Source organism: Plectropomus leopardus, chromosome 1, assembly GCF_026936395.1.
Source record: "Plectropomus leopardus strain MGB_pleo_1.0 chromosome 1, ASM2693639v1, whole genome shotgun sequence".
In the NCBI taxonomy this organism is placed as follows: domain Eukaryota; kingdom Metazoa; phylum Chordata; class Actinopteri; order Perciformes; family Serranidae; genus Plectropomus; species Plectropomus leopardus.
The window spans coordinates 43,381,577-43,403,921 of record NC_142176.1 but is presented as its reverse complement, the minus strand read 5'-3'; the positions used below and the strand labels follow the sequence as shown (position 1 = coordinate 43,403,921).

The 22,345-nt window shown below is 44.3% G+C and overlaps 1 protein-coding gene across 13 annotated transcripts in view; it reads right to left on the bottom strand.

Moving 5' to 3' along the window:
* The window catches only part of LOC121942092 (serine/threonine-protein kinase BRSK2-like), a 229,041-nt gene that overhangs the window by 5,155 nt on the left and 201,541 nt on the right, over positions 1–22,345 (bottom strand). For 7 of the 13 annotated variants that reach the window (XM_088081531.1, XM_088081584.1, XM_088081546.1 and 4 more), the window contains 3 exons: positions 15,247–15,370; positions 12,470–12,650; positions 9,567–9,656 (listed from right to left, as the gene is read on the bottom strand). In XM_088081531.1, the coding sequence (XP_087937657.1) occupies positions 9,567–9,656; positions 12,470–12,650; positions 15,247–15,370 (395 nt within the window). Of the gene's footprint in view, positions 1–3,797; positions 3,846–9,566; positions 9,657–12,469; positions 12,651–15,246; positions 15,371–22,345 lie in introns of all 13 variants that reach the window. The other 6 variants (XM_088081516.1, XM_088081569.1, XM_088081594.1 and 3 more) reach the window with 1 other exon arrangement.

Below are 22,345 nucleotides of genomic sequence, written 5' to 3'. Positions count from 1 at the left end.
GTTATTTCCATGGCCTAAGAAAAGTCAATAAGTATAAAATCTGGAGCTGCTCCATAGATAATGAATGGGAGACTGATTTTAAAGGCCCACGGAATGTTTATTTTCTTTTTTACACCCATTTGTGTTTTATTTAATTGTGAAAAAGAGTAGTTCATAGTTCCCCTTTAAATTATATTAAATTGGCTTTAAAAAAAAGTTGTGAGATTCAAAAAGCATTGGGATGGACCTCCATCTATCAAACTGAGTTCAAAACGTAGTTTCAAAAAGCTTTTTGATAAGAAATATATGTTCAAAATAATTTTTAGCCTGTCATGAGGCCTAATGCTTGCACAACTTTGACAAGTACAATAATTATCTGCTTAAATATTAAGAGAATATCTGTATCAACTGTTTCACCTTGTTAAAATACCACTATTAGCAGGCAAATGTTTTATTTTTTAGCGAGAAATTTGCCTAAAATGTCGAATTTTGCATGTACAGCTCAAACAAATTTCACTGGCTGTACGATTACATAGAAAGTAATTGAAGAGATGAATAAATGTAGATCTCCTGAGGGAGGTTTGCAAATTAAACCCTTTTCACCTTAAATTAGTGTTAGCTGATCGGTGCTAATGTTGCCAGCTAGCTTATGATAATAGCCTTATAGAAGTACACTGACTATTTGGACGAAATAACCTCCGATGTTTATTGCTATGGTTGTTACGGTCAGGTTTCATACACATTTTTACCAAATAAATTTCCATGACTTTTCCATGACTTTGGGGCATTTTTTACAGACCATACATTCAATTGAAACAACTGTTGATACTTCTTATCAGTTCTTTTTCATTATTTAAAATATATATTAAAGAAACAAACAAAAAAACAATTAAGTCAAAACATGATTAAAACTGAATATTTAAGTCAAAGTAACGGACTGTCTGTTATTTATAAGAGGGGACAGGGCAGTGCAAAAAAGGAGAGGCATGTCATATAATTTTTTAAGCAATGGGGAAGGACTAATGTTTTTCATTTAGGCTCAGGGGAAGGGGCATACAACTTTTAATGTCTGTATTTTGTATTATTTTACCCCAGATTTTTAAAAAGAAAACATATGTTCCTGTGGTTTGCAAGGCATGTTTTCTTTAAAAGTTTTAGCCTTTTTTTCAATTTTTTTTCAAGAGAACATTTTGGAATTATTAATATTATTATTATTATTATTATTATTATTATTATTGGTGAGTTCTAAATGAAACATATTTTTTTATTTTTATAACTTGTTTTAAGTGATTTTTGAAGAAAACAAGCCTTTCAAACACATGTGGACATGTTTTCTTCAAGAATCACCAAAATGGCACCATTTAACTAAAAAAAGAAATTGTTGGATTTTCAAATTTCTGAAATTAGGTTTATGAAACAGATTTCCATGACTGGTAATTGCTATTTGCAATTTCTTTGACTTTACCTTTTTTTCATGACTGTACTAATCTTGAACTTTTTGGTCTTTTTCTAGATGATGTATTTTGTAATGCAGAAATATGCTACACACATTCTTCAGAGTCTGTGCTTTCATTATGCTCTCAGATTTTGACAGGACTGTTTTGTCCTTATGAATGTCTTCCAAAACTCCTGTTAAGCCTCCATCATATTAACATCCATCCGTTAAGACAAAGGCTCTTTGGTAAGTGCTTTAAAACAGTCATGAGTGAATAAAAACATGCAACACTATGGCACAGAACACACATTGATACACAGTCATTGCCGAGGTTAGTCTTCAAACAGTGTGTCCCTGCAGTGATAAAACAGCTTGTCCCCTTTGTTTCTTGCTGATGAACAGTACTTAATCTGACTTGCTGTAAGAACTTACCATTACTCCTCTTCATCAACACAGTGAAGTGTGCGTTTCTGCTGTCTCATGTTTGTTTCAGTGATTTCAAATATGGAAAGTTAACGACAAGGGTGGAAACAACCCAGGATCAAGCAGTACACCATGCAAGGGTTACCCAGGTCAGTTGAGAGCCACGCCCCCATGCACGCACGCAGGCAAGCAGGCACGCACGCACACAGGCACGCACAGACACACACACACACACACACACACACACACACACACACACACACACATTCATGCAATTAAATATACAGCTCTTATTGAGTCATTCAATCTTCCTATTGAGCTTTAGACAACAAACAGGGAGCAACAGTTTAAGTGGCCACTAACTAACCTCTGGAGATCTTTAGTAAAAAAATTAGTAAAGGATCTTTATTTTTATGTCAACCAGCAGTTGATATAAATAATATCTTGTTTCATGTCCCTCCATGACATGTGCCTTAGATCTGAAGCCACTATCAATACAGTTTCAATCAACTAATTGATCAATTGTTTGAGTTATTTTTAATGTGAACAACCTTTTCAATTTTGATTCCACTAAAGATCCTAAAACAGAAAAACTGCACATATGTACTGTCTCTCATACTCTTTGGTAATGTGGAGTGTAATGAACACCGCAGAATCTACGTGCTGCTGGCACACATTATGTCAGTTTCTAAGAAAGTGTCAATAGTTTCAATAGTGAAAATGCTGAATTCCCTCAAGGGGCTGTTGCCCAGTCTGCAGAAGAAACTGTTGGCACTGTATGCTTCTGCAAACCACAAACACATTGCATTTGCACGCCATAATGTATCATATCAATATTTTTAAAGTGACGTAAAATATAAGCAGACTTTGTGATTGGGAGGTAGATGGCCTGGCACCTCACTGATTAAGACCAACAAACAACCAAACTAGTTCTGGTCTAGCAAGTCATTTCTGCATTTCGGCAGTGGCTTTTCAGCCCTCAGACTTCAGTGTTTTGTTGAGACCCATAATCCCTGTTTTCCAGCAGGAATAGTGCCACAAAAAGTGGTTGTGGCTGGAGGCATCATGTTGTCAAGTTCTCCATCTGTCAAATTCTGCCTCTGCCACAACGCAATATCTCAAGAACACCTTGAGGAAATATCCTCAAATTTGGTACAAAGGTCCACTTGAACTCAAGAATGAACAGCCTAGAAATTGGTTGTTGAAGGTCAAAGGTCAAGGTAGCTGTGACCACATCATCATTACAAAACACATGTTTTTGGCCATAACTCAAGAATTCATATGTAAAAATAAGTGCTGCTGTGAGGGAAATTAAGTGTAAAGCATCCATGTTTTCACAGACGTGGATGTAAATTGTAAGTGCAATGTGACTGAGGTGAATGACTGAGGCATACAACCGCGAGAAAGTCATTCTAGTTTACCAAGAAATTGCTGAGTTTCCTGCTGGGATTGCGCCCCCAAAACAGGTATATTCCTTACTATAACAATATGGGTTTTGTGCTGAAACCTCTCCAGTTAAGCAGTTGTTGTTGAAATGTAAATTTCAGTGTATCTGGAACATAATGACATACAAATGTAACGTATCGATGATGTGCAGAGGGCAGTGCAAACATTTATACTGACGACAAGGTTAAATAGAAGGTATTTGAAGGTATTGTGAAGGTAACACACCTGCCACTGACATGTTACTGGGAGAGAATAAGTCCCGCCACAGTGCTACACTTATAGCCTACACTTATAGGTAACACAATTCAATGACTGGACACAGACACAGACAGACACAGACACACACACACACACACACACACACACACACACACACACACACACACACACACACACACACGTGTTAGTGCAAAAAGGGTATGTTGGTGACAGGCCTCCGGGATGTTGCCAGTGTGTGTTAAAAGCCAGAGATAAGGTGTTTTTGCTGGGAGCTCCCAGTTGCTCTGGGTCTTACCACGCTTGGAGGATTTACTGGGCAAAGAAGCAGAGCGCTGAGAGCCATCTGAGAGCAGAGGACAGTGTCAGAAACACCAACCCACTCACTGAGGCCCAGTGCTTCATCATTATCATTCAGCTGACAGAAAACATTTGCAGCACACTGGCTGATACATGACACCTCCCCTAAAGTTTAAAGGAGAACTGCAGACACAGTGAATGTTCAGCTATATGTCACAAATTCCAGAGTTTAAACACAATGAATTAGGGGTAGTGCATGTTCAGTGTTTCTGTCACTGGTAATTCTGACAGATTTGTGTCTACAGATTGATGACAAAAATGTAACATCTCCACACCTCATGCTGATCCATGGGTGGACAACTAAGTGCCACTGAACTGTATGTATGTTGAAAGAATCGTGCACAGTTAGTTATTTTCAGAAGTCACTGGCCAGATGTGCTGTCTGGGGTGGAAGGAACATCTGGCTAAACAAACTTTAAGGGATAGTTCTGATCTTTTAAAGTGGGGTTCTAAGGGGTACTTATCAATGGTAAATGTATTACCAGCCAGCGCACCCCAGCTTGGAGAAGTAGGCTGAAGTACTAACACAGAAGCTGTGTACTGCTCCGTTTAAGCGCAGACTATATTTAGAATATTCTCACTTCTTAACCTTGCTGTTAGATAAGGTGAAGATGGTTTCATCTCTGATGGTGAGATGAACTTGTTCAATCGCTCTCTTCCAAGCAGACTCCACTGACAAATCATTTGAGGTCGCTGAACACAGGAGCTGCTGGTCCACTGCTGCCTTAATAAATTATTTTGTTTGTGTTATAATGTGACTTTGGCATTTAAAAGGATTTGGTCATACAATCACACAATAACACAAACTAAATTAACTAATCAAGTCAGAAGTATACTTGCCGCTCCTGTGTTCTGGGAGCTAAAATGTTTGATTTTTCACAATGGAGTCTGGTGGCTTTGATAAGAACCTAAATGGGGAACTGGAGCTATAACTGGCTTCCCCATCAGAGAGGACTGTCTGACAACAAGCTAAAGCAATGAAAAATGGGCCTTTACTTAGGTGGCTAATATATGTTTTACTGCTACCTATGTCCAGAGCAGTACATTGCTTAGCTTCCATGTTGGCACATCTACCATTTCTCCAAACTGGGGGCAGGCCAACGGCATACACTAAGTACAGATAAGTGCCTCTTAAAACCCCACTTTAAAAATTCCCAACTATCCCTTTGAAGTAACGTTTAAAGTTTTGATGAGGGTGGATGAACATGCTAAAAGACATTTCAGAATCCTTGTACTATGATGTTCTTGTGTCTGATTTAAATGTTAACACTGCAGCTCGTCCTGTTTTGATTAAAAAAAAAAAAAAAAAGATATAGGTTACTCTGTCAGGTTGGTCAGATGACCAACATTTCTCCAACTTTTGGCAATCACAGTTTTAGGCTTGGAGATTGAAATTTGGCATGGAGGTCAAATGTGTGTGTGTGTGTGTGTATGTGAAGGTGTGTGTTTGTGTTCAGCTACAGTAGCTTTCCCAGTTGAAAAAGAAAAACCCTGAATGAACAGAAATGTGCGACATACAAGTTGTTAACTCCACTGAAAGCTAGCGACCGATATTACGGTGTGCAGACTCCACCTACTTTGCACTGCTGGCATACGCCGGTTTGATGATGGTACGCTCACAGTGTTCATGCCAATTGACAAAAAGGGCAATGTGTGGATAATCACAGCTTTTTAGGTTCATGCATACTTATTCACAAAATGATTTGGTTCTGCCATAGGAGATCGATATGTCTTTCCTTGTCTTACTAAATGAGGAATAAATGTAGGTCAGTTCTGGAACGTGTTTGACGCAAAAATACACACAATATTTTAGACAGGAGACTCTGAGACACAGACTGAAAATTCACTGTGGCAGATGTTACCTTTAAAATCCATATGCTACTGCATTAACACAAACATTACCTTACATTAACTAACACACACACACACACACACACACACACACACACAAAGAGGCAGTCAGGTTTATATGCGTGTGGAGCTGTTATGTTTACGTTTCATCAAACATGCAAATTATCTGCCTCCAAGAGATGAGCAAACACACACACACTGTGTTTGCTTGCTTATGAGTTTGTCACCGTGACATACAGTAGAGCATGCTTTCAGTTGAGTTTATCAGTAAACACACAATAGTGTAAGAATGGCAGCTCACCCAGAACCATCAGCACACACACACAGTCTGGCTGCCTCTGCTCAGCCTGGCTCAGCTTGGCCACTTGGATGCTGCAGTGTGCCAAACTCTGTGTGTGCATGGTTCTGGTTGGCATTTCATTCAGCATGCAAGTCATTCAGTCCATCCAAGTGGCATCAGAGTAAAGCTGTGGATGACAAGAAGCAGGGTGGCATGGACAGGCAGTTCAGAGGAGAGAGAGAGAGACGCCGTTCAGATAGAACATGTCAGATAGATCAGAGAGGTAGAGATGTGGGTTATTGGCACATCCACACGGTGAAGGTGGTGGAGAATGTGCATACAGCGCCTGATAACAGTTCTCATCTGTGGCAGTGACTGGTCACACTGGTGCTGCTGGTTCATTGTGTTTAAGTGATAGTTTGGATTTTTAGACCTTAGCTGAGGGGGCACCCAAAAAACTTTGTATTTCACCCTGGGGCGGGGCCTTCCGTCCTGCATCTCACAGACTGTTGTGATGCGAGTTGATGCGGGCTCACATTGGGTCACTTTTTTCGATGAGCTAGCAAACCAATAACCTAAAAACTTGCTTATTAACCCTTAAACACATGGATCAACTTTAGGTTTTACATTCAGATGCATTTTACTAGAATTTAAATATTTGAAACCCGGTTTGGTTAAGTCTGACTCCTTTTAAAATCACAGCAAAATACATAATGGGCAACCTGGCAAGAAATGTCCCTCAAACTGCAAAAAAAGTAATTATTAAACGGGATGTGATAAAAGGGGAGAAAAATTGTCCAAAAAATGTATTTAGAATTCTAATATATTTACAATTGTGTTACAGAAAAAAAGGTATTTCATTTTTGAAGTACTTTCTTAAGGTCATTTTCCTGTTTGTTTACTTTTTTTAAATTATATTTTGGATAATTTTCTTGTAACTTTTTATTTATGTCTTGCTGATTTTTGGTCATGTCTTGTTAATATCTGCTTTAAGCGAAAGTTTATTCATGCATCATCTTTCACAGACACCAGTCACAGAGTTCTTCACCAATAAAATAGAATAAAATAAAATAAAAATAAAACACAGATACAATATACAGTAAGTACAGATACAAACACAGAGTTAAAACATCAAACACCTGTCTGAACAGGAAGATTTTTAAAAGACTCCACAGAGTGCAGTGATCTCAAACTAGCTGTGAGACTATTCCAAAGTTTAGGGGCTGCCAACTGGAGGGAGTGATCTTTTTAACTCACCTACAGGAAACCTCACCATGAGAGATTTTTTTTCTTTTCTGTGATCACTTTTTCAAAAAGACTTTGCTCCCTGTACTGCTGCAGGGCAGCATTAACTTTAGACTTCTCTGCAGGTTTTCACATGACTTTTCCCTGACTGGTGATAAACTCTCAAACTGACCATCATATTGTTATACTAAAAAATATGTACAACTAAATAGTGCTAGAAATAGATTGACATTTAGATGGACTCACAACAAACTTGTGGTTTTCATCAAATAAAAATAATTCAGGATTTTTGTTTTCCATTTTAACAAAGTTAACAAGGTTATCATATAAAGTATGAATGTGCACTCAGAGCATGATCAAAGAGCTCCCTAAAGTGTGCACTGCTGCATCCTGCAGAACCATGCCCATCTGGGTGAATTACTGTGTTTTGAGTGAGTCCTCCTGTTGGTAATCTTTCAGCTAGCCAGTGGCTGAAATGAGCAAAAAAATGAGCATCAGTTCACAGGGCTAAGAGCACAGGGGTTTGTTAGGCTGTTAGGTAACAACAGGATCCTCTGCATGGATCTTTTTCTCCTTTTTATTAAAAAACCCTGTGTAACTACATAGTGCAGGACTCCTGTGAAAGCCTATTTTTGCTTCAAGTTTCCCTTATACTCTTCCCCTCTGTAGCTGGAGTTCCAGCTCGTGTTATAGTTACACACCACAGAGATGACTGTCATTTAAAGGGTTAAAATTCTGATAATTAATGAATATTTGATATTCATGATTAGGACTGATGTTGGTTAAAAAAAATAAACTCGCCTGATTTTGAAAAGCGCATTTTGTGCGCAGAACAGTATGACTGTGAGTGTTTGAAACAGCCAAAAAAAGGTATAAAGATTAATGTTGCTGCTAATCACTGACGCAGGCTGTGATCATCAAAAAAGATAACGTACTTAGCATGTAGTGTATTTAAAATCACTTTTGTGTGTTTTCATCCAAAAACATAGTGGCATCATAACAAAAATGTGGCATTTAAAGGGTTAAAATTCTGAAATTAATAAATATTCATTATTTATGATCAGGACTGATGTTTGTTAACAGATTAATTCAATGACAGTAGAAAATAATTTTAATGTATAATATTTTTTATAGCTTGATTTTGAAAAGCGCATTCTGTGCGCAAAGCAAGTGTGTGAGATATTAAAGCCGCCCTAAGGGTTAAAGAATAAAAGAACTGATAAGGCTTAGATATACAAAAATTTTTGGCGACAAAATGATAATTTCTCTTCTTTTGTTGTTGTAATTGTTGTTTTGGTGCCACTATCTCTCTGAGAAACCACAGGTCAGAACTAGTGACAGAAATATTCTATTTCTTATCACCTGGAGTATTTGTCAAAAAATCCAAACTACCTGATTGAAGACTGCAGGCTATAAGTGTAGCACTGTGGCGGGACTTATTCTCTCCCAGTAACATGTCAGTGGCAGGTGTGTGTGCAGTGTGTAACTCTCCAGTGTGTGTAAGCAATATGTGTGTGTGTGTGTGTGTGTGTGTGTGCGTATGTGTGTGTGTGCGCGCGTGTGTGTGTCTATGTGTGTGTGTGTGTTTGTGTGTTGGGGGGGGTTGTAGTTACTCTGATATACCACCAGAGGGGACCGTTATCAAGTAAATAACCACAGATAGGACATCGGTGTCACACTAACAAACAGAACTAACAGGAACAACTGAACAGTCACTCTTTCTTTTCTTCCATATTTTGGTAGTTCATCCATGTATCCATAGGCAGCCCAAAACATCTAATCACATCAAAGATTTGAAAGATTTGTGCGATTGTTCAAATGTGTTTATGCAACACTAAACAAGTAGGAATGTATTCTGAAACCTTGTTTCTTTTCTTCCTCTTTAGAAGCTGCAGGTTTAGATGTAACAGCTGATCTACACATGTACTGTGAGCGTTTGTGTTGAGTCAAACGCAGAGCTGCAGTTTGATGTACAGCTCTTCCCATAATCAGCCCTGTAAATACACATCTAGAGCTCACTGAGTAACACTACCATGACCTGCGTATGTGTGCGTGTATGTGTGTGTGTGTGTGCGTGCACGCCATGGTATGTGGCAGGGGCATGCACGTGGAGATGCCGTGTGCTAAAAGCAGTGTGCCGAGCTGAGCTGAGCCGAGCGGGTCCGAGCTGAGGTGGGCCACGGGTGTGACTGTGCTGTGAGGATTGCCAGGATGCTGGGAGAGAGGGAGGCTGTGAGGACGTGGAGGAGGAGGAGGAGGAGGAGGAGGAGGAGGAGGTTGGGGGTATAGGCATGGTCGGGGGATGGGGGGGTGGCGAGGGGCTCCACTTACCAGATATCTGAGGCTGGATGCCGGGCTGGTCGGAGCTGAGCAGCTGGGCCTGGATGGTCTCCACTACACGCTTGAAACGTCGACTGGGACCTGAAAGAAAACAACAGAGCTTGGTTAGTTTTCATAAGAACGCTATTCACTCGCTTTCAAGGTGCTGATTGCTGATGATGTTCTCAGATACAGAGGATGTAACACTACTGGCTTCACCTATGTGTGTGCGTGTGTGTGTGTGCGTGTATGTGAGAGAGAGACAGAGAGAGAAAGAGAGAGAGAGAGAGAGAGAGAGAGAGAGAGAGAGAGCAATGAGTTGGAAAGAAATAAAAAAAGGTTTTCTGTTCTTCCACAGGGTGCATCATTGACAGAGTTAAGGATTTCTTAAGTCTGTGTAAAGTGATAATTAAAATGTGTTTTGAGTTTGTCACATCATAGAAAGATGTGTTATTAAACAAATGTCCAAATTTGAATGACCAATAAAATTGCCAAGTATGTAAAAAAAGGTCTCAGAATCATTAAAAAAAATGCACAGTATTGCAGTATCCTTGTGGAGGAGCGGAGGCCGTGCCCACTCACGGGACTATGCTAATGATGCTTCTCCTTTCTATACTGCTACATTGTCAGGGGCGGGGTTATGCTGAGTATAGCTCTATAGTGGTTAAGTAATGAGTCCTAACGCAGGAGTCCATTCGCCTTTTAGCACTTATGGTTCCCTGTCTTGAAGTCTATGAGTTTTTTGAATGAGTTGTTGGTAAAATGCCCTAAATAAGGTCTGTGGTTAACACAGGCTTAACATATTTAGACATTTTGTTCTGCAACGCATAATCCGTCCACTTAAACACGATTTTTGAACTTTTAAGGTTGTATTCGTCTTAAAAAACAAGTAGATAAATTGGACTACAGTGTTTGTCGGGGACGTTAGACGTCATCACACTGGACACAGAAACTCATTAAACCCATTTGTCTTTACAGCTTTACAGAGTCACTCTCCAGCTAGATTTGTTTTAACCTGTTTTTACAGTGTTTCTAGTGGTGACGTTTAAGTTGTGCGACCACATTGTAGTTCGTGTATAGCCTAACAATAACTTTTTGCTTCTGGTGATTTAATTTACGCTTCAAAACACACAAAAGTGGTGTTCATCTGTGAAGATTATTGTACTGAACAAAATGTGTAAGTCTCATAAATTTAGCGATAAGCGAAAATCCCATTGAAAAATCCCATAAGGTTTTGGAGGAGGGAACCAGTGTGATGCTTACTTCCTGGTTGGCCTACAAAAATACATCATCCCTTCACCAGTCTATAGAGTGGTGAAGATGAAAAATACGTATTTTTGTAGCTTTATGAGACTTGCACGTTTTGTTCAGTATGATAATCTTCACAGATGATCATCACTTTTGTGTGTTTTGAAGTGTAAATTAAATCGCCAGAATTGAAAAGCTATTGTTAGGCTATACACGAACTACATCGTATTTGCATGAAATAAACATCACCACTACAACATTGGAAAAACACGCTAAAACACGATCGAAAAATATTATAAATAGATAAAAATAAAGTAAAACCTTAAACATTCAAAAATTGGGTTTAAGTGGACATATTTTATGTTGCAGAACAAAACGTCTCAATATCTTTAGGCTGTGTTAACCACAGACCTTTTTTAAGGTATTTTAACGAAAATCCATTCAAAAAACCCAGAGACTTTTAGCAGTAAATTAAAAAAGAAAAGGCTGACCAAGTAGTTTACAAAGGAACTATTTATTTATTTACAAACTTTTTTTGTTGTCATATAACTATAATGTTAGCTTTTTTCTTTTCTTTTTTAGTGACCTACTGAATGTAGAGCAAAACAAAAACGTGGTCCTGTAGCTTATATTTGGCCAGAGGAGGAGAGGGTCAAGAAACTGACTGAGTGAGACTGACTGAGACAGAGTGAGACGTGTGAGGGATTTTGGGGTGTGAAACTAAAAAAAGAGTGAATATTTAAACAAAAACAAAACGTCTCTGCTGTAACTGTACAAAATCATCATCTGTGATTGGTCGTAAGCTGCACACGCGTGATTCATCTGCAGGGTAGGCAGCTCTCAGAGTGGCCTCAGAGTCCACTGCAAGTTGGGACTGCGGGGCTGCTGGTCAGACTGGCTGCATGAGTGCTGTGAGATTGATGAGGAGGAGACGGCAGTCGACCTCGCTGTACTCGGCTCTCGTGAGCTCAGTTGTAACGTGAACCGCAGAACAGTATATGTTAGATCCTTTTTTCCTTTGATGTCTGGGGAAATGTCTGTCATTTCAACAATTAATCTTGCAATAAGTTTATGTAATGATAATATTGGTAAGGATGCTTTATATAAATAATAATACTAAACAACAATCATCATCATCATCATCATCTTCATCATCATCATTATTATTAGAATTCTTATTATAACGTTATGTTAAATAATAATTTGAGACACTGCACAAACAAAATTACGTATTTAAGACAGATTTAACTCCTGTATGTTTACATGATGCATGTGAAGCATTTGGTTGATCTTTTTACAAAGCTGACATTAATGTAAACTGAAAATAGTGAGGGAGTGAGCATTGATCTGATTTTTTCTGATCTTTTTTTATAGAGCAAAAAAGAAAAAAAAGATATTCACTTTACAATCAGAAAATAATAGAGAAACACAGAAAAAGGCTACAAACAGAGGAAGAGGCTACAAACAGGACCTTTTTTTGGCTTTTTGCTTCAAAAACAAAAAACAATCACTTATCAAAACTGTTGTCAATCAGTTCTATTCTGTTCTATTAACTGAATAATTAGTTCAGCATGACTTTTCTGTAACCTAGACATTTAATAACTCTTTCCACCGTTTTTTACCCCTACTGCTCTGTGATCAAATGGTTTGTACTCTATTGTGTTTACCTGAGAGAAGGGTGAAGGTGACGGAGTAGATGCCATTGTCCTTGGTGGCGCTGGTGCTCTCGGTGTAGGTGATGTCCACCTGGAACTTGACTGGCTTCTGGAAAACCGTCGGACCAGCTGTGGACTTGTACTCCGCGCGGAAACTGGTCTGAGAGATGACGCTGTGGCTCAGACTGGGGATCTGAGAGGGGTGGGTGGGAGTTTAAGCAGACTCTGAGTCAGCAGCAACAACACAGACAACAACTTGTGCATGAGTTAAGATGGCAGCACAGATGTAAGAGAAACAGACAGGAGCAGAAGGAGACGGTGTTACATTTGAACACGTCACAGCGTTTTGCAGCGTCAGCGTCAAAATCGAGGCTGACAGCGAGATGCAAAGAGACTGCTGCATGTGATGCTGCTCAGCTTACACAACATGGAAATACTGTACTACCGTGACCTACAGTCACTCTCAAGATAAAATTGACTATTTGTTTTTTTGTGATTCCCAAAATTTCCAAAAGTAGGTTAGGAACCAGAGCCTTCAGCTACCATGCTCCTCTCCTATGGAACCATCTTCCATTTTCGGTCAGGGAGGCAGACACCGTTTCAACTTTTAAGGGTAGACTTAAGACCTTCCTCTTTGATAAAGCTTATAATTAGGGCTGGCTCAGGTTGCCTGGTCCAGCCCATAGTTAGGCTGACATAGGTTTAACCTGCCGGGGGACTTCCTCTGATATGCTGAGCTCCTTTCCTTCTCTCAATGCTGCCATCAGAAATCATGCATGTCTGTTTACTGCATTGCCATGTGCAAGCTTAACTTAGCTCTGTGATAGCCATGTGGTACTCTCACCACCTGGGGCTCGCGATTACAGAGCCTGGGTCTGTTGAACTGCACTACGCTAATCCCATTGCCTCTCGGGAGCGTTCCTGCTCCCTTGTTTCCTAGTTTCCCTGGATCCTGGCCGTAACCTTGACTGTGCCTGACCGTGGTGATAGCTGTGCTGATGCTGCGACCCTGCCTTTGGTTGTGCTCGTGCTGTGGCTGTACTGATTCTGTGCCCCCTGCTCGCCCTGATCGTGGTCTGGTCCTGGTTGCGCCAATGCTGTGATCTTGCCTTTGGACAACTCCCTTTCACATATGCATGAGACTGTTATCATCTCTATCAACATCATCATAGAGAGCAATTACTAATTTCACACCTACCATTATTGTAATATGACATGCATCTGTTTCTATTGTTCTGTGCACCCCCCCTCTCCCCCCTCTCTTTCTCTTTCCTTTTTGCCATGATTGTATTTCACTTGCTATTTACGACATCTATTGCTCGTCTGTCCGTCCTGGAAGAGGGATCCCTCACTATCCTCTACCGCTCTTCCTGAGGTTTCTTCCTCTTTTTTCCCGTTACAGGGGTTCTTTTTGGGGAGTTTTCCTTGGGTGATGTGAGGGTCTAAGGGCAGAGGGATGTTGTACACTGTAAAGCCCTCTGAGGCAAACCTTGTTTTGTGATAATGGGCTATATAAATAAAACTGACTTGACTTGACTTGACTTGACTATTTTCACAAAAAAAAAGTTAAAGTTTATTTTTGAAATCTGTTAGAACTGAAATAAAGGCTCTTTAACCCTTAGGGCCAGCTTTAGTATTAAGTACACTCATATAGTTCTGCACACACTGTGTTTTTCAAAATGAGGTAATAAAAAATATTATACATTAATATTATTTTCTACTTTTATTGTGTTTTTAACAAACATCAGTCCTAACTATCTATCAAATATTCATTAATTTTCAGAATTTTAATCTTTTAAATGTCAGGTTTTTGTCATGATACCAATATGTCTTTTTTTGTAAAAAAAAAAAATATATATATATATATATAAACTATATTTTCAATATACAATATGCAAAGTGGATTTTTTGTTGTTGTTTTTAATGTTTGATGATTGCAGGCTGGGAAATTTCAATGATTTGCAGCAACATTGATTGTGACAGTGCACCTAGTGGAAACATAATGTCTTTTATCCATATGTGAAATATGGTGAAAATTCTGAGGAAAAACCCCAGAATGACACCCAGAAATAATACAATGCATGTTTTTAGGCTCTGATGGCTCAAAATGTCAGTTTGAATGGGTTTCAATGGCACATTTTTTTAGCACTTAACAGCATGAATGTAACAATTTAGTTTCCACAATGCATTTTAGACCTATTGCAGGAGCTGAACTAGAAATTCAAAGATAAAACAAAAATATTTAATCTTTATATTTAATTTTTTTCATATTTTAATAAAACAGTCCCTAAGGGTTAAAGACATATTTCTGTTTTCTCTCAAGTTCTCGTCCTCTGAGCGGACAGGCTGCTGTTTGACAGATACCTGAGTCAGCAGAGGCACTGAGACACAGTGTGTGTTTTGTTAGCGGCGGGAAGAATAAGGATCAGAGCATTTAGCAGCTAAACACATTAATCTCAACTCCGGCAAGTTTAAAAGCTGTTTAAAGATTTTGTTGTTTGGATCGGCATCTTTCTAATCAGACTGTTGGTAGGCGGGACAGCTGCTTTGCAAATTCATGTGAGTCAACACTGGAAAACAAGAAGTTAAAAAGCTAATGTTTGCAGCAGTTTCATGTCACCATCACGCAGATGACCAAAAAGTTTTCATAAGGGAAATGCTATGTGCAAAACAGTTTTGCCCGTATGCAGATCAATAAACTGACAAATATATTCAGACAAATGGAACAGATGATGGATGATGGATGTTGGGACTTAAGGATGAAGAGGAGTAAGGAAGAGGAGACTCACAGAGAGGAAGGCATGGACGATGTCTGCCTTTATGGAGCTAAGGGGTTTGTCTCTGATCACGATGAAGATCTGCTCCTCCTTCTCCAGATTGATGAAGTTACCGAACCACGACTTCTTCGCCAGTCTGCAGAGAGGAGACAGAACACACAGCATCAGCTGGATTTGTTCACAATGATGTTAAAAAAAAACTGCCACAGCATGAGAGAAGAAGCTGAAACTTTCTCAAAAAGTCAGAGTGTTGCAAATGTGTTGTTTCTCTGCTATAACAGCTTTTTAAATTCAAACTACAACAAGCTAGTAATGAGATGATTCTGGGTGTTAGTTATAATCGAATAACATCAACCGTAATGCACAGTCAAGCCATAGACATCATTGTTTTCAGGAAAACCTGGACTTCGAGAATATTTGTACTACAGTGTGTCAGCTGAATGTTAGATAGTGATGGGACCAAAAAGACAAAGAAAAAAATGAAAATTGAATCTCACAGATTTTGACTGAAATAACACACATACCAGTGCAGAACAAGCTTTTTTGTTCACTGAGACAGTTCTCCTAAGTGCTGGGACTCAGGAATTTAAAAAAAACCCAACAGCAACAACACATTATAAGCTATGTACAACTCGAGGCTTGTGTGGAATATCAGGAAAATTACAGCAGAAGAAACAACCTTCAGATTAAAGGAGTACCAGAGGATTCAGAGAGTGAGTGACTGACTGCGTAAAAGATTTACTCCAGTGTTTGTTTACATACAGTGGAGAAGCAGTATATGACATGACAATCGAGACGGCGCACCGTGTACCCACAGTATTAAGGCGTGACCAACAGGACTGCTTAGGACGCCGCAACATCCTGGTGAGATTCCTACAATTGTCATGATTCCTGCATTCTCCTCCTCTCCTTCACTGCCAGTACTTTTCCACTCACCTCACTCTGCTCTGCTCTACCTGCTAGCCACGCCCACTGCTGCAGCCTGCTCTCCCCTCAGCTGCAGCTCATCTCCAATCAGTGCAGTATTTAAGACTCTCCAGTTCACTCACTCTTTGCCAGATTGTTCCTCTGCCATGCATGACTTTCCAGCGTTCCTTTGCCAGATTTCCTGTTGCCGACTCAGCCTGTTCCCGACCAACCCTCCGTGCCTGCCACCCGGTGTACCTACCTGCCTTCTGTCCCTGACCACGTGCTTCGCTTCGGCGTTCCGCATCTCTGACGGCTTCACTGGCAAAGACCTCCCCGCTCGACCACGACGATCCTTCAGCCTGCTCCTCGACGGTACCGTTGCATCCTCGGACTGTTTCCTCGGCTACGGATCTCCTGCCTGTCCCCGACCACGACCCAGCGTTTTCCCCGACGACGTTTCCACACGTGTTGTCGGTTCTTCGAGCTACGGGGTTTCCTACTCTCCAGCCACAGTGAGTTCCAGCTTCGTGTCTTCACCTCGTTGGATTACCAGAGACATTAATTGGGTAATTCACCCGAAGAACGGACTGAACATTTGTGAGCTGAACTTTATTTGTGTTGGTTATAATAAAGGTTATTACCAACTGACTTTGAGTGTTGGCGTACTGCATCTGGGTTCATACACACCCCGTTTCAGTACAATCTGGCCAACAATGGACCCAGCAGACCCTAGCACTCTGCAGTCTCGCCTAGCCCGTGTTGAAGGAATGCTCCAGCAACACGAGGCTCAGCTTTCCTCCAACGCGGCTGAGGCTCGCCATTCCGCCTCGGCGTTGGAGCGAGCTTTGACTCTGCTGGCTAACCAGGTTCAACAGATGGCCACCACGTTGACTCAACACGCTGTTCCTGGTTCGAGTCCTGCTGCGACGGCTCCCAACTCGGCGCCACCTCCCAGTTCCGCACCCGAACCCCGGGTGGGGACACCTGAACGCTACGCTGGAGATCCAGAGGGCTGCAATCCGTTTTTGACGAACTGCTCCATCCTGTTCGCTCTTCAGCCACGCACATTCGCCACTGAGGGAGCCAAAGTAGCCTTCGCTATCAATCATCTCACTGGCCGAGCACGATTATGGGGAACAGCGGAATGGGAGAGAGGTACACCAGCCTGCGTTTCATTTCAAGCCTTCGCCGATGAACTACGGAAAGTGTTTGGTCCCGTGTCCTTGGGTCCTGACGCCTCCGGGGGCCTACTGAGTCAACGCCAAGGAAGTCGGACGGTCGCCAACTTCGCCATCGATTTCAGGACTCAGGCTCGGCAGAGTAACTGGAACTCGGCCGCCCAGTGCGATGCCTTCCTCAACGGGCTAGCACCATACATCAAAGACGAACTGGTCTCTTTTGAGCTCCCTCATTCCCTCGATGGTCTCATCGAATTGACCACAAGATTGGACAGGCGGATTCAGGCGAGGAGGAAGGAGCAGCGTCTGGAGGGAGGTTCCCACCGGTTCCCAGGTCACCAGCGGGCATCACCACCCCCGGCAACGCTCCAAGCCGACTCGAGTCTGGGAGGGACGGAGCCTATGCAGGCTAGCCGCACCAGATTATCTGCTGAGGAGCGTGAGAGACGGCGTCGGGGGAAACTCTGCCTGTACTGTGGACAGGCTGGACATTTCGTTTCCGGTTGTCCAGTAAAAGGGGGGGCTCAGCAGTAGAGAGGGGCATACTGCTGAGCCGATCCCAGAACTCTGCTTCCAGTCTCCGCCCCTTGTTACACGTGCAGCTTCGGTTGGGTGAAAAAACTCACACCCTGGCCACGTTTATTGACTGGTTGGTGATTGGTGCCGATGTGAACCTGATCGACGAGGAACTGGCTCGTCAGCTGGGATTAACCCTGGTCTCCCTGTCACGTCCTGTTCCGGCTAACGCCCTGGATGGTCATCTTCTGGGTACCGTGACCCATCAGACTACTCCCGTCTCCATGCTCCTGTCCGGCACCCATCATGAGACCATCCAATTCCATGTCCTGAGGTCCCCAGACCTACCTTTGATCCTCGGATACCCCTGGCTGCGTCGACACAATCCCCACATTGACTGGTCCACCGGTTCGATTGTGGCATGGAGTCCGTCTTGCCAACAGACCTGTCTACAGTGGCAAGATTCGTCTAAGGGGGTCACCCGTTCCTGCACCACTCCAGACCTCTCAGGGGTTCCCGCAGAGTACCACGACTACGGAGAGGTGTTTAACAAAGCCAGGGCCACCTCCCTTCCGCCTCACCGCTCCTACGACTGTGCCATCGACCTTCTTCCTGGAGCGGTTCCTCCCAAGGGTCGGCTCTACTCTCTCTCCGCACCAGAGAGGGAGGCCATGGACACATACATCAGAGACTCCCTGGCTAGTGGTCTTATCCGGCCGTCCTCATCTCCTGCCGGGGCTGGGTTCTTCTTTGTGGGGAAGAAGGACGGATCTCTGCGGCCCTGCATTGACTATAGGGGGTTGAACGAGATTACTGTCAAGAATCGTTACCCCCTCCCTCTCATGGCATCGGCATTTGAGCTACTACAGGGGGCGACCATCTTCACGAAACTTGATCTACGTAATGCCTACCACTTGGTGCGCATCCGTGATGGGGATGAATGGAAGACGGCCTTCAATACTCCCACTGGACACTACGAGTATTTGGTGATGCCTTTCGGGCTCACCAATGCTCCTGCAGTCTTCCAGGCCCTGATTAACGACGTTCTGAGAGACTATCTAAACAAATTTGTGTTTGTCTATCTGGACGACATCCTGATTTTCTCCCGGTCCAGACAGGAACACGTCCATCATGTGCAGACTGTGTTACAGCTCCTTCTCAAGAACTCCCTGTATGTAAAGGCGGAGAAGTGTGACTTTCACGCGTCCTCAGTCTCCTTCCTTGGCTACATCATCGGTCACAATAGTATGAAGATGGATCCTGCCAAGGTCTCCGCCGTTACATCATGGCCAGTACCTGATTCCCGCAAGCAGCTGCAACGGTTCCTTGGGTTCGCCAATTTCTACAGGAGATTCATCCGGGGTTACAGCACGGTGGCGGCACCCCTCACAGCCCTTACCTCCTCCAAGGTTCGGTTCCGCTGGTCCTCTGAAGCTGACAACGCCTTCGAACACCTCAAGGGGCGCTTCAGCTCTGCTCCCATTCTCCTCATCCCCGATCCTGATGGGCAGTTCGTGGTGGAGGTCGACGCCTCGGATGTGGGAGTGGGAGCAATCCTCTCGCAACGCTCTGGTGAGGATGGGAAGTTGCACCCATGCGCTTTCTTCTCATGGCGACTGACCCCAGCGGAGCGCAACTACGACATCGGCAACCGTGAACTCCTGGCGGTGAAGTTGGCGCTGGAGGAGTGGCGACACTGGTTGGAGGGTGCCAGGGTTCCATTTCTCGTTTGGACCGATCATAAGAACCTGGAATACATTCGCACTGCCAAGAGACTCAATTCTCGCCAGGCCCGTTGGGCCCTGTTCTTCGCCCGCTTCACCTTCACCCTCTCATACCGCCCGGGCTCCCGTAACGTCAAGCCTGACGCCCTTTCCCGCCAGTTCCTGGAGGAGGAGGAGGAGTCGTCTCTCCCTGACAGCATCCTTCCTGCCTCCCAACTCCTGGGATCCCTCACATGGGGCATCGAGGAACGTATCCTGTCGGCCTTGGAACAGCAGCCGGGTCCCAGTTCCTGCCCCCAGAACCGGCTGTTCGTCCCGGAGGGGTTCAGATCGGAGGTGCTTCAGTGGGCCCATTCATCTCGCCTCACCTGTCATCCTGGTATCAACCGAACAAGAGAGGTCCTGCAACGACGGTTCTGGTGGCCCACATTGATCTCCGACACCAGAGACTTTGTGAACTCTTGTCCGGTCTGTACACAATGTAAGACCTCTCGCCAGTCTCCTGCTGGTCATCTGCATCCGCTTCCCGTTCCTCATCGCCCATGGTCCCACATTGCCCTGGACTTCGTCACCGGTCTGCCACTGTCAGGAGGTAACACCACGATCCTGACAGTGGTAGATCGGTTCAGCAAGATGGCGCACCTGGTACCCTTACCCAAGCTCCCCTCTGCCAAGGAGACAGCGGGATTGCTCCTCCAGCATGTCATCCGACTACATGGCATCCCTTCTGATGTGGTCTCCGATCGAGGGCCCCAGTTCGCCTCAGCATTTTGGAAGGAGTTCTGCCGTCTTTTGGGGGCGTCCGCCAGCCTGTCCTCCGGGTACCACCCCCAATCCAACGGACAGACTGAGCGGATGAACCAGGAGATGGAGACGGCGCTGCGCTGCATGGCCTCGTCTCACCCCGCCTCCTGGTCATCGCAGCTCCTGTGGGTGGAATTTGCCCACAACACCCTTCAGAGCTCTGCCACGGGGCTCTCCCCCTTCCAGTGTGCGTATGGGTACCAGCCTTCTCTGTTTCCTGCCCAAGAGAGGGAGACGGCCTACCCCTCAGTGGAGGACTTTATTCGTCGTTGCCGCCAGACCTGGAATCGAGCCCGGACCACGTTGTTGCGGGCCGCGGGTCGCTACTCCTCGGCGGCTAATCGACACCGATCCCAGGCTCCCCCCTACCAGGTGGGTCAACGGGTTTGGTTGGCCACCAAGGACCTTCCACTGAGGGTGGACTCCCGCAAGCTGGCTCCTAAGTTCATCGGTCCGTTCCCCATTGAAAAGGTCGTCAACCCTGTGGCTGTCCGTCTGACGCTGCCCCGTGCCATGAGAATTCATCCCACGTTCCACGTCTCCAGGATCAAGCCGGTCCGGGAGAGTCCTCTGCAACCTGCCGCTCAGCCGCCTCCTCCACCACGGATCATTGATGGGGCCCCGGCTCCCACGGTCCGTCGGCTCCTAAGTTCCAGGCGCGCGGCAGGGGTCTCCAGTACCTCGTCGACTGGGAGAATACGGTCCGGAGGAACGGTCCTGGGTTCCGGCTCGACAGGTCCTGGACCGCCGCCTCATCGAGGACTTCCATAGGCGTCATCCGGATGAGCCGTCCCGTGCTGCTGCTGGTCGTGGGTCGTCCGTTCCTGCCCGTTCTCCGTCTCCTGTCCCTGGCCCTTCTGGTTTGGGGACCTGCTCCAGGGGTTCCGTGCCGCCGCCGGGGAGGGATCCTCCTGCTGACGACGACGACGGTGACGGTGGCGACGACGATGGCGACGACGTTGATGACGTCGATGACGGGGCTTCGGCCATGTCCGAGGAGTTTTGACCCTCCTTCCGGGCCCCCACCGCCCGCCCGGCTTCTGTGACTTTGGGTTTGGGACGTCGTGGGCCGTCCCTTGGGGGGGGGGTTCTGTCATGATTCCTGCATTCTCCTCCTCTCCTTCACTGCCAGTACTTTTCCACTCACCTCACTCTGCTCTGCTCTACCTGCTAGCCACGCCCACTGCTGCAGCCTGCTCTCCCCTCAGCTGCAGCTCATCTCCAATCAGTGCAGTATTTAAGACTCTCCAGTTCACTCACTCTTTGCCAGATTGTTCCTCTGCCATGCATGACTTTCCAGCGTTCCTTTGCCAGATTACCTGTTGCCGACTCAGCCTGTTCCCGACCAACCCTCCGTGCCTGCTACCCGGTGTACCTACCTGCCTTCTGTCCCTGACCACGTGCTTCGCTTCGGCGTTCTGCAATCCTGACGGCTCCACTGGCAAAGACCTCCCCGCTCGACCACGACGATCCTTCAGCCTGCTCCTCGACGGTACCGTTGCATTCTCGGACTGTTTCCTCGGCTACGGATCCTCTGCCTGTCCCCGACCACGACCCAGCGTTATCCCCGACGACGTTTCCACACGTGTTGTCGGTTCTTCGAGCTACGGGGTTTCCTGCTCTCCAGCCACAGTGGGTTCCAGTTTCGTGTCTTTACCTCGTCGGATTCCCAGAGACATTTATTGGGTAATTCACCCGAAGAACGGACTGAACATTTGTGAGCTGAACTTTATTTGTGTTGGTTATAATAAAGGTTATTGCCAACTGACTTTGAGTGTTGGCGTACTGCATCTGGGTTCATACACACCCCGTTTCAACAATATGCCCACAGAGAGAAAGTCCAACTCAGAGCCAGGGAACTTGGAAAATTTCACTGGAATGGTGCCAAAGTGGATTTCTTCCCCGACTTTACCAGATGTGCAAGAAAAGAGAAACAAATTCACAGAGGTCTGACGTATCTGCATGAACAGGGGGCTGCAG